This window comes from Canis lupus, chromosome 9, assembly GCF_011100685.1.
Source record: "Canis lupus familiaris isolate Mischka breed German Shepherd chromosome 9, alternate assembly UU_Cfam_GSD_1.0, whole genome shotgun sequence".
NCBI classification, from domain to species: domain Eukaryota; kingdom Metazoa; phylum Chordata; class Mammalia; order Carnivora; family Canidae; genus Canis; species Canis lupus.
This window is the reverse complement of record NC_049230.1, coordinates 34,783,920-34,796,845: the sequence shown is the minus strand read 5'-3', so window position 1 is coordinate 34,796,845 and position 12,926 is coordinate 34,783,920. Positions and strand designations below refer to the sequence as shown.

Here is a 12,926-nt window from a genome sequence, read left to right as displayed (position 1 = left end):
TAAACTGCTGATCCCCATAATAGTAAACTAAATAAATGGTTGGTTTGTTACACAGTAATGGGTAACTGTGTGTATGGGTGTGGGTGTGAGTGGTAAGAACAGACAGCGCAAGCAAAATAACAGTGTTGATACTACGGAAACAGCTGAATTAAAGATCAATGTTTATAACTTAAGTACACATTTTGGTATTTTCCAAATTTTCACCAAGAAATAGATAATGCCTTTGTATTCAAAAAAACTCCATGTGAGGGGAGCCTAAGTGGCTCAGTCGGTTGATTTCAGCTCAAGTTTTGACCTTGGGGTCGTGGGATCAAGGCCAGCATCAGGCTCTGCTCTGCCTCTCTGCGTCTTTCATGAATAAATAAATAAAATCTTTAAAAAATAAATAAGTAAATAAATACTAAAATAAGTAAAATAATTAAAAATTATTGACTTCAGATAATAGGAATTGGAGAATGGAAGTAGGACAAAAGTTTACTTTTGTTCAAAGGTGTGTAGAACTCTTTCACTAGGACTATATACATATATACTTTGAAAATAATAAAAATTTAAAGTGATAAACAGTCTAGGAACCAATTCAAAAATATATAGGAATTTAGTGTATGATAATGGCAAAATTCAAATCAAGAAAAATTATTCTTTAATTGACACTGGGGCAACTGATTATCTACTTGGAAAAGCATACAATTAAGAGCCTGAACTCATACACAAACTAAAATTAATCCTATAAATAAAAGGCTTAAATATTTTAAAGATTTTATTTATTTATTCATGAGAGACACAGAGAGAGAGGCAGAGACACACAGGCAGAGGGAGAAGCAGGCTCCGTGCAAGGAGCCCGATGTGGGACTCGATCCCAGGACTCCAGGATCATGCCCTCGGCCAAAGGCAGGAGCTAAACCACTGAGCCACCCAGGCATCCCAAGGTTTAAATATTTTTTAAAAATATATTTAACTATATGGAACAATGAAAAATATCGATTGTAAATTTATACAAAAGGATCCAGAAAGATTCTCATGGAAGTGTTCATCTTGTTTACTTCTGGGAAGCAGAAAGGGGGGTGGGAATAATGTTCTAAGGGAGAATATTTTAATTTTTACTTTGTACTGGTTTATAACACTATTAAAGATTTTTCAAACACTGTATATTACTCATAATTTTTAAGTTTTAGTTTAAAACTCTTTAGTAAATAAAATACACAAAACATGCAAGATAACTTAACCTTTCCCCAACTATGGATTGTTTAAAAGTAGATATTAAAAAAATAAGGGCAGCCCCAGTGGCTCAGCAGTTAAGCGCCGCCTTCAGCCCAGGGCATGATCCTGGAGACCTGGGATCAAGTCCCATGTCAGGCTCCCTGCATGGAGCCTGCTTCTCCCTCCGCCTGTGTCTCTGCCTCTCTCTCTCTCTGTGTCTCTCATGAATAAGTAAATAAATTTTATAATAAATAAATAAATAAATATTAAAAAATTAAAAAATAAGTAAAATAAAAAAAATAAAACAAAAGTAGTTATTTAATGCCAGACATACTGAATAATAAAGTCTATTTTCTCTTGCACAATGATTTGTTTTTTTTCCTCATCAGGCAACAAGAAAAAAAAAAATTTCCCAGCCACTCCTTTTCTCTCCTTTCTCCACATTTATAATCCATGAATCTATATGCACTCAATTTTAGAGCAAGGCTCAAATAATGGTTCCACCATTTACTTGTAGTATGATCATAGTCAAATAACCTAGTATCATTGGACTTCAATTTTCTTATCTGTAAAATGAATCTAATGTCCATTTGGTTTTCTTCACAGTGGTGAAGTGCTGATTTAAGGATTAAGTAAGAGAACATACAAATTGCCTAGCACAAGTAATATTCCCAAAAGCTATCATCATATCATTTGTTTTAAAGATTTTATTTATTTATTCATGAGAGACACAGAAAGAGAGAGAGAGAGAGAGAGGCAGAGACACAGGCAGAAGCAGGCTTCATGCAGGGAGCCCGACATAGGACTCAATTCCAGGACTCCAGGATCATGCCCTGGGCTGAAGGCAGGTGCTAAACCGCTGAGCCACCAGGGCTGCCCCTCATATCATCATTATTAACCCTTCAAGAAATATAGGTTATTGTTTTTAAGTGTCTGGCACATAATAGGCTTCAAAAATTTTGCTGCCTTGGAAAAATTATACTTCGATTAGTTGGTCATATTATTTAACAACTTATTCCTGAAACAGCTAAACAAATCAAAAGATGCTTTTAATCTTTTGTTTATATTAAGCACCAATTTACCTCTTACCTCCTACAGTTTGTTTTATTTCTGTTTACCACTACATAAAAAGCTACTATCAAAATATACTGCAAAAGGAAAAAAAATTTTAAAACCTGATTTAAGTCTCTTCTATTTAACAGTACTATTACACCTCTTTTAGTATATGAATCTGAGTAAAAGTTGTAAACTACAATAGTAAATCGTGCATTTCCTCAACTTTGGCCATTTTTTCATTTATTAAGCAAATATGTCAGTACCTACTAGGTGCAGGTCCTGAGCCAGATTCTGGTTATTAAAAAAGTGACAAGAGAGACAAAACACTTGTCCTGGTGGACAGCCTGACAAAGAGGCAAACAAAACAGTTAAACCTACAAATAACTATATGATTATAAATTTTGGTAAGCATTGTAAAGAAAAGAACAGGGTGTTGAAAGACTAAAGACAAAGTAATCTTAATTATCTATATGGTTCTGAATACAACATGTCCTGTAACAACAGTACAAAAAACTTTCATCCAAGTTCATTTGAAAGAGTTTATTCACAGGCAGAATGGTAAGGTGATTGAGAGAATCAATTCTAGAGCCAGACTGCCTGGGTTTTAAACTAGCCTCAGCTTTTTGACATGAACAAGCTACTTAATTCTCATGCCTTAATTTCCACATGTCATTGGGGAAAATAATAATACCTTTCTCAAAGGGCTAACATCAGGATTGAGTTAAATTTCATTTTATTTTGAAAATTGTCAAATCCAAAGAAAAGTTAAAAGAACTTGCAATATATATTAACTCATAAAAACATGTATTTACCAGGTGAATGAATGTTTCTAGAATGTTTGGAAAAGTTTCTGGCACATAAAGCATCATATCACTATATAAGCAGTAATATTAAATAAGAGTAAATTAAACTATGAGAAAATGGGGGCACCTTGGTGGCTCAGTGGCTCAGGGAATGATCCCAGGGTTCTGGAATTGAGTTCTGCATCAGGCTCCCCACAGGGAGACTGCTTCTCCCTCTGCCTATGTCTCTGCCTCTCTTTCTCTGTCTCTCATGAATAAAGGCTCTTTAAAAAATAAAAATAAAAAAATAAACTATGAGAAAATGACTTGTAAAATAACGTGAGAGAAAACTGGTAATTTTCTCTTGAGATCGTAGAGAACACCTTAAATATTGAAGGGAGGGAGAGGAAGAAAGGAGAAGAGAGAGAGGGAAAGAGACAGAAAAGAAAGAAAAGACGGGCATGTAAGAGGAAGAAAAAGGAGAGAAACCCCAAGGTTCGCCCAACATCAACACTTTATCAAAGGTCAACAGCGCACTCTACTGGACCCACATCTCTTTTACACACCAGGCAAAAGTGATGAATGCTACTGCTGTACTAAATCAAAAAATATAACTACTTTTATAAAAATATATAGTCAATGTTAACATTTAATAAATACAATTATGTATAAGCATAAGCATGAGTCTATAAAAATACCTCACCTGTTGTGAAAATTTACTAACAATGAAGAGAATGGAAATAAATTCTAGAGAAAATGATTATGCATGTGGAAGAAAGTAAAATCAGAATGGTAACACTATTAAAAAACAATGTTTCTCTTAACTGTATTTTGACATGGAGACTAATACCTTATTAGATCTTTGATATTTGAATTATCAGTAAAAAAGAGAATCTAAAATATAAGAGAATAAGCATTGGACAATGGAAGGTAATTATGTAAGAGATGAGGTATTGACTCCATTTTCTTACTTGAAGAGACAGCAAGGATACTTGAGATAGGATGGTAAAAGACAACTATCCAATTATTCAATCGACAGGCTGAAAACTATATTATTTTAATGAGAACCAAGAAAATTATAAAGAAAAACTTAAAAGTTTAATGTTGAATTCAGAGGAAAAGAGAAATCATTACACTAATTTATCATTTCCTTTATGAAGGAAAGTTTATTTTATTTTTTTAAATATTTTATTTATTTATTCATGACAGACACACAGAGAGAGGCAGAAACACAGGCAGAGGGAGAAGCAGGCTCCATGCAGGGAGCCCGACATGGGACTCGATCCCGGGTCTCCAGGATCACACCCCGGGCTGCAGGCAGCACCAAACCACTGTGCCACCAGGGCTGCCCAATTTTTTTTTTTTTAAATAATACAACTATGGATTTTAAATGTAGAAAGACTACAACATTTATAATTTTGTAGGGATAAGAAAACTAATTCATTAATTTATGAATCCACGTAACTATTATTCCAAAAATAAATTCTGTCTTCCCTATAACATCTGAACCAAAACAGAAGATGCATCCTTAGAATTTAAAAGTGTTAGAGCTAAAAGTGATATAAGATACATTAAATCTAGTCCCACCTTCTCTTTCCTGCAAGTTGAAGGAACAGATCCTAGAAAAAAATGTTACTTGCCCAAGTCTCTCAATTTACCTTATTCAAGATGTTTGGATTATCTAAACTAAAATGTGATCTACCAAATGTGAGGCATGTGATCTGGCAATAAAGGAAAGATCTAAAATATGGACTGTATTTAAAAAATTACTTTACCTAAGGTTTTGATGATAAACCAACTTCAGAAGCTGCTATATAATAAATATTAAATCTTATGAAATCACATTTTCTTTCCACTTCTTTATAAAACCATATATTCCAAAATTTATGGAAAACATTTTTGTGATTTATAATAAGCCACTCAGTAAAGATTAAGAAGTATTATACAATGGGGAAAGGAGAACTATTTGTAAAAGGAATGAAAATCAACCATCATCTTATAGTCCACTCCAATATTAACTTAATATAGATTAAAGAATTGAACATTAAGATCTGAAATCATAAAACCCCTAGGAAGTAAGCCCCTATGTCAGATCTTGCCAATGTTTTATGAGTATGACACCAAAAACAACAAACCAAAAACGAACAAGTTTGACTATATCAAACTAAAAGACTTCCTCACACTAAAGAGTATCATCAGCAAAATAAAAAACCAACCTATGGAACAAGAGAATTATTTGCAAACCCTATATCTGATAAGGGGCTAAAATCCAAAATATGTAAAGAACTCATATAACTCAATAGCAGAAAAATCAACCAATCCAATTTAAAAATGGGCAGAAGAGGGACACCTGGCTGGCCCAGTTGACAGAGCATCCAACTCTTGATCCGTGGTCATGAGTTCAAGTCCCACATTGGGCATGGAGCCTACTTACTTACTTACTTAATTAATTAAAATGGGCAGAAGATCTGAATAGACTTTTTTTTTAAAGACATACATATGACCACCAGGTATATAAAAGATCAATGTCTTTAATTCTTAGGGAAATGCAAATCAAAACTACAATGAGCTCTCACCTCACAACCTGTTGGAATGACTATTATCAAAGACAGGAAAAGAAGGAGTGTCTGGGTGGCTCAGATGGTTAAATGTCTGCCTTCAGTTCAAGTCATGATCCTTAGATCCTGTGATTGAGCCCTGCATCGGGCTCAGTGAGAATCTCCTTCTGCCTCTCCCCCGACTTGTACTCTCTCTCTTAAATAAAGAAATCTTTAAAACAACAAAACAAAACAAAACAAAACAAAAAACAAGAAATAACAAGCATTGGTGAGGATGTAGAGCAAAGGGCACCCTTGTTCACTGTTGGTGGGAATGTAAATTTGTGCAGCCACTATGGAATGGTATGGATATTACTAAAAAAATTTAAAATATAACCACCATATAGGATCCAGCAATTCTATGTCTGGGCATTGATCCAAAGAAAATAAAAACACTAACTCAAAAGGATTTATGAAGGAGCCTGAGTGACTTAGTCGGTTAAACATCTGACTCTTGATTTCACCTCAGGTCATAATCTCAGGGTCACAAGACTTAGCCCCATATTGACCTCTGTGCTGAGCATGGAGCCTGCTTAGGATTCTCTCTCTCCCTCTGCCTCTGCCCCTCCCCACTGGCTCACACATGCACATACTCTCTCTTTCTCTCTCTCTCAAAAAAAGATATATGTACCCCTATGTTCACTGCAGCATTACTTAGGGGAGATACAGAAGGACACCTGGGTGGCTCAGTCAGTCAAGCATCTGATTTCAGCTTAGGTCATGATCTGAGAGGGTCCTGGAATGGAGCTTTCTTTGCATCAGGCTCCCTGCTCAGTGGGGAGTCTGGTTGTCCCTCTGCTCCTCCCCCTACTCATACTCTCTCTAAAAAATAAAATAAAATAAATTAAAATAACAATAGCTGAGATATGGAAATAATCTAAGCATCCATTAGTGGATGAATGAATAAAGAAAATGTATATATACATAATGGAATATTATTCAGCCATAAAAAAGAATGAAATCTTGCCATTTGCAATACCATGGATAGACCGATTTCAAGGACCTTATACTAAGTGAATAAGTCTGACAAAGAAAGACAAATACAGCATGATCTTGCTTATTTGTAAAATCTAAAAAAAACAAAAACACATACACAAAAAAGCTCATAGAGAATAGACTGGTGGTTGCCAGAGGCAAGGAGTGGGGTGGGGGGAAATGCGTGAAGGAAGTGAAAGACAAAAACTTCCAGTTATAAAATAAGTCATGAAGATGTAATGTACAGCATGGTGACCATAGTTGACAAGTATTTTATATTTGAAAGTTACTAAGAAAGTAAATCTCGAAAGTTCTCATCACAAGAAAAAACATTTTCTAACTATAATAAGTGACAGATGTTAACTAGACTTACTGTGATCATTTCAAAATGTATACAAATATCAAATCATTATGTATATACTTGAAAATATCAATTATACATCTATTCAAAAGAAAAAAATGAGAGAAGAAATGTTATACCAGAAGCAAAGTAAGTTCTAATAGAAAAAAATACTTCTAAACTCAAAAATTCTTTCTTTAAATAAATTATCACTACTCAGGGATCCCTGGGTGGCGCAGCGGTTTAGCGCCTGCCTTTGGCCCAGGATGCGATCCTGGAGACCCAGGATCGAATCCCACATCAGGCTCCCGGTGCATGGAGCCTGCTTCTCCCTCTGCCTGTGTCTCTGCCTCTCTCTCTCTCTCTGTGACTATCATAAAAAAAATTAAAAAATAAAAAAATAAATTAAAAAAATTATCACTACTCATATCTCCATTATTCTTTCTTATATCCATGGAAAGAATCAGTCCTGGTTCTTTGAAAAACCAAGAGATTTACACTAAAAATGCTACCATCTACTTTTAAAATTAAGAGGACAGCAAACCATACAAATCTACACTAGGGTGTCTGAGTGGCTCAGTCAGGTAAGCGTTCAACTCTTGGTTTCAATTCACATCATATTGCAGGGTCATGAGATCAAATCCCACATCAGGCTCCACGCTCAGCTCAGAATCTGCTTGGGATTCTCTCTCCCCTTTTCCCCCTGCCCTTCCTCCTGCTCTCTCTCTCCCTCAAATGAATAAATAAAATCTTTTTTTAAAAAAACCCACACACAAACCTACAGGTTCTCTTAACAATTTACTAAAATTTACCAACAATTTATGAAAATATTAACTACAATTTTATATTTTGTACTGATTATATTTCTATTTTAACTGCTTATTCTAATTTTGTTAGGAAAAAAAATAACATTGAAAATACAGATCCCTTTACCTAAGTATTTGTGAGTTTTTCCCTAACCATTCAGCCAGTACCTAAAATTACTTTATATATTCATGTTTTTGACTACAAACTATAAAAAAAAGAACAAGTATTAGAGCTCAACCATATGGTCTTTCTGTCATTGCAAAAGTACTTTGGTGATGATAAATATACTTTATATATGTGTTGAATCAGTATGGCATATATCACTTATAACTTCTTAGAAACAAAAGTTCTAACACTAGTGAAATGTTATCATTTGAGTTATTAGATTTAATTGAGAAATTTAGTTTGTTTAACAATCTTCAAACTTATGAGAAATCATCAGAAACCTTTAGTCTCATAAACAATAAATCACGCATGTACGACAAATATTCCATTTCTCAGCAATATAGTTATGCCACATATAGCCAAGGAAACAAAACTTATAAATTCTGGTTTAAAAAATAAAACCAATATAAAGATATGGATATATACGTATAAATACAATCATACCTTGCCAATAAGAAGACCACATTAAATGATTAATATACGTAACCAAGAGAGGAGAAATCAAAGCACTTGGCTTAAAATTGAGGTACCTAGCCAGAAACTCTGCTGACAAGTGGTCTAAACTATAAACAGGTTCAGCTATAGACATCCTTAATAAATATTAAAAGAATTTGTTACTTAATTATAAAACTAATTCCTCAAAATTATTATCAATCAATACTGTATCATGTACTTTAGTAGCATTTAAAGATAACTATATACGTAATATTAATCAATATTATATAATCTTTATTAGTAGCACACAAATATGTAACCATTTGCTGCTACTACTATCCCTATTGCTGCTACTTCTACTACCACTTACCACTTAATAAGCTCTAAAATATGCCAGGTATACTCTAACCACTTTATAAATATTAACCTGTTTAATCCTCATAATAGCACTGTGAGATAGGTACTATTACTATCTCCATTTAACAAACAGGGACATTAAAGTAGCAATAGTTTAAAAACTTCAAGGTTACACAGGTAGTAAAGAGCAGAGCTGTGATTAAAACCCAGGTAATCTGATTCAAGTTCATTCTCTTAACCAATAAAAACAAAACAAAATTTTGAAATCCACTTTCTAGGGGTGCCTGGGTGGCTTAGTCAGTTATGTGTCTGACTCTTGATTTTGGTTCAGATCATCTGAGGGTCATGAGGTCAAGCTCCAAGTTGGACTCCACATCGGGCATGGAGCCTGCTTAAGATTCTCTCCCTCCCGGACCACACCTCCCCAACCTCCACTTCTTTCCCCATCTACTAGCTTGCATGCACACACACTCTCTAAATAAATAAACAACAACAACAACAAAACGATCAAACTTTATCTGGGTTCCACTTTTTTAAAAAAAAATCCACTTCTCTTATTTTAGCTATTATCAATCATAGTTTATTCTATGCTTGATTTCTTTCTTCTTGAGGCTTCTACATTATATTTCTTTCCTTTATGTTGGTATGAGAATCTGGCTTAGATGACTTTAGGATTTGAGAGGTATTTTAGAGAGACTGTATAATAAAGTGATTAGAGCATCATACTGCTTAGGCAGGAATTAGCTCTAATATTTGCCAGCTTTGTGACCTTAAGCTTACTTACTCCTCAGAGTATCCTTATCTATAAAATGGGAATAACAATATTATATGCCTATGCTATGGTCTACTAACAAATATTTATTAGGCAACACTATATGCTATTCTAGGTACTAGAGATACATGTGAAAAAGACTGGCATTATATTCTAACAGAGCAGATAGATAATAAACAGGTAGGTAAATTGAAATACTAAGAGCTATGAAAATAAGGCACTGTTAACGAAACGAGGGAGGAAACATTGACAGGCAAACATACAGCATATATTATTATGACAATTAAATATTAAAAGCTCCTGAGACGACTTCTCTAACTATATGCCTTTTGTGAAGATAACCAACAACTTTTCCACCATTTAGCATTTGTAAGAATTTAAAGGAAGATTCTTCGGGGGCAGGGAATATAATTTTCATTCACTCAGCCTTTACTAGGTTCCTACCACAAAGCTAAGTGCTTGGATAATAAGGCGAATAAAATAGTCACAGCCTTCAAGGATGTCTCAATATACTAGAGAACCTGCTGTTTCCTTAATGGAACTTAGGGCCTTGCAGAGAAGATAGTAAGTGTTAAAAATCTGGAAGTACAAGGAACATTCAGATGAGAATCTAACTCAAAATTGAGGATGTCACAGAAAGCTTTTTGATGAATTAGGAGAAGTTGGTCAAAAAAAAAAAAAGAGGGAGGATGAGCTGAGAGGGCAAAAGAAAACAGTTAATAAAGGTCTTATAACTATATAGATAAACAGAAGACTTATAAGCCACCTAAGGATTTCTGGAATTTGTCACATAATGAGTTTTTTCATTCTCCACCTGAAAAACTAAAAGTACAGACAGAATATTTGAAGCAATAGTTTTTAAGATACAGGATATCAGGTAAGAAAGAGTGATCCTGAGCAGCCCCAGTGGCCCAGTAGTTTAGCGCTGCCTTTGGCCCAGGGCGTGATCATGGAGACCTGGGATCGAGTCCCACGTTGGGCTCCCTCCATGGGGCCTGCTTCTCCCTCTGCCTGTGTCTCTGCCTCTCTCTCTCTCTCTGTGTCTCTCATGGATGAATAAATAAAATCATTAAAAAAAAAAAAAAGTGATCCTTGAGAGATAGAAAATAAATGAGATAGGCACTATGATTGCCTAAGCTTACTGTCTTGAGAGAGCTAGGCTGTGCTATGGAGAAGGGGAACCCAGATAAAGTTCAGCAAACCTGTGTTGAAGAGACATTGCTCTTCAGTCCAGGAAGTCAGGGAAGACTAAAGTTCAGGTTAACAAACTAAGGTAGAGAGAGCTACACAAAGAATGAATTCCAGAGATCTGTAAAGGGACCTCTCGAAAATTTAGCAGAGTATTAATCAGTACATGTGAGTGAGAAAACTATCCAAGATAGTGGAAAGAACCACCTGAAATGATGAGGCACTCACACAGGGCACGGAATAGTGCCTATTCCCACCAGCCAGACTGGAAAACCTAACAATTCACAGAGCATTAGATAGAAAACTCCAAAGGAGCTAGCGTCTATTGAGGTAACACAAAACTAAATTCTACTCAGGTCCCATCTAACAAATCTTAAAAGCAGACCCAAAAGGATCAAGTTGATTCCAATTAACTGCATCTCAGAACAAAACTCAAGTGTGTGTGTATATATATATATATATAAATAAAATAACATCCAACACCCAACAGGTAAAATTCACAGTATCTTAAATTTAATTTTAAAAAATGAGGCATGATTCCATTTATATAAAACTATGGAAATGAAAACTGATCTATAGTGACTGGGGAAAAAAAAATCTCAGGATGCCTAGGGATGATGGGAAGGGGAAAAAAATAGGTCCACTGGTCTATCTGGCACTTACAATGGATCTTTTCCAGGCATTATTTTATAGTATCATGTATAGGCCATTTAGAAAATATTTGGTTCCCTGATTTTACAGATCTTATTAGTGTTAGCACATTTCATTATACAATACCCAAAAGTCACATTCTATAATATTACCACCATTATTATCAGGAAAGTATAAGTATCATAAAACTGCCAAGCTCACAGTGGCATATACATTTTTTCAAAATTCTGATTTTCACTCAAATTTTATCAGGCTTACTTTGCTTATTTTCAAGAATGAGCATAGTTCATCTGTTGGTCGGTCTTTCAAGTAAAAATGATGTTCCATGAAAAAAAAATGGCTAGTTCAACTAACAATCCAAACTATCCTACAAATGTTTTTCCTCAAGACAATCATCCTATTCCTTTATGCAAAACATTTTTGAGTACCACTCACTTCTTCACACAGAATATTAAAAATCTTAAATTATTACTAATTTAATAAAATTAGTAATTTTTACCTCTTCATCAAGGATATTCTTAAGTAAAACTGGCTTTTTTAAACTGTGTATTAATGATGATAAAGAAAACTAGTATTAAAACAAGCCAGAAAAAATAAAAATAAAAAAAAAAAATAAAATAAATAAAACAAGCCAGTACCACTATCTTGATGGGCCCTGACAATTTTACCTATTGTTGTTTTGTACCATCAATGTAAATGCCAAGGCGGTTTTTAGAAAGGAACTACTCCTTGAGAAGTGCCTGCTCTAAGAACACTGAAAGAATTATAGGGAAGCAGAGTCCACAACATTAGAATGTACAGGAGGAAAAATCCTTCAGATTTCTTTCTGGTCCAATTCTTGCATTTTATAAATGAGGAAACAGGGGAACAAAGAAAATAGCATTTCCCATAGCACTTACAGGATTTCTGAATTGGCTTCTACTATTCTTTGCATTATACTATTCTTTTTTTTTAAATGAGTTTAGCAAATTCCATATTTTCTCTCTTTAAACTGAACAATGGAATAAATACATACATTTTGTGGAGAAAAGGAGTTTATCTTTTCTAATGGAGAGTTGAGTTTTGTGGTCTTTCCTGAAGCAACTTTTGCATCCACATGATGTACCTCCTTTTCAAAACAATGACGCTTTCTAATCTGTAAACACAGAACCAAAATGAAGTTTAAGGTAAACTAGAAGTCTGAGCAGGCCAGTTGTTCTTAAAGATCAAAACAGTTTTCAATATGTTTTCAGCATTAAAAAAAAAAAAAAAGACTATTTCTAACTGGCAATAACCAAATAATTTTTAAAAATAGAAATGAGCACCTTATATTTCTCAAATCCTAACCAAAACAGCTTTAGTCATGTGTTAAAACTATAGTATTGTAAAATGATCTTCCCATAAATAGTGCTATCATATGGACATCAAGTGTAGTATTATAGCAAAGTCCAACTAAATATCTAATTGGAAAGCAAAAGTAAATAAAAATAAAACTTCATTCTAAATTGCAAAAACTCATGGGTGCCTGGGGGGCTCAGTCAGTTGAGTGTCCAATTCTTGGTTTTGGCTCAATTCATCATCTTGGGGTCATGGGATTGAGCCCTAAATGGGGCTCTACGAGTGGG

At 34.4% G+C, this 12,926-nt stretch overlaps 1 protein-coding gene across 1 annotated transcript in view; it reads right to left on the bottom strand.

Moving 5' to 3' along the window:
- The window catches only part of BRIP1 (BRCA1 interacting protein C-terminal helicase 1), a 180,355-nt gene that overhangs the window by 152,326 nt on the left and 15,103 nt on the right, over positions 1-12,926 (bottom strand). Inside the window, exon 6 of the mRNA XM_038547960.1 lies at positions 12,338-12,457. Coding sequence (XP_038403888.1) covers positions 12,338-12,457 — 120 coding nt within the window. The remainder of the gene's footprint in view (positions 1-12,337; positions 12,458-12,926) is intronic.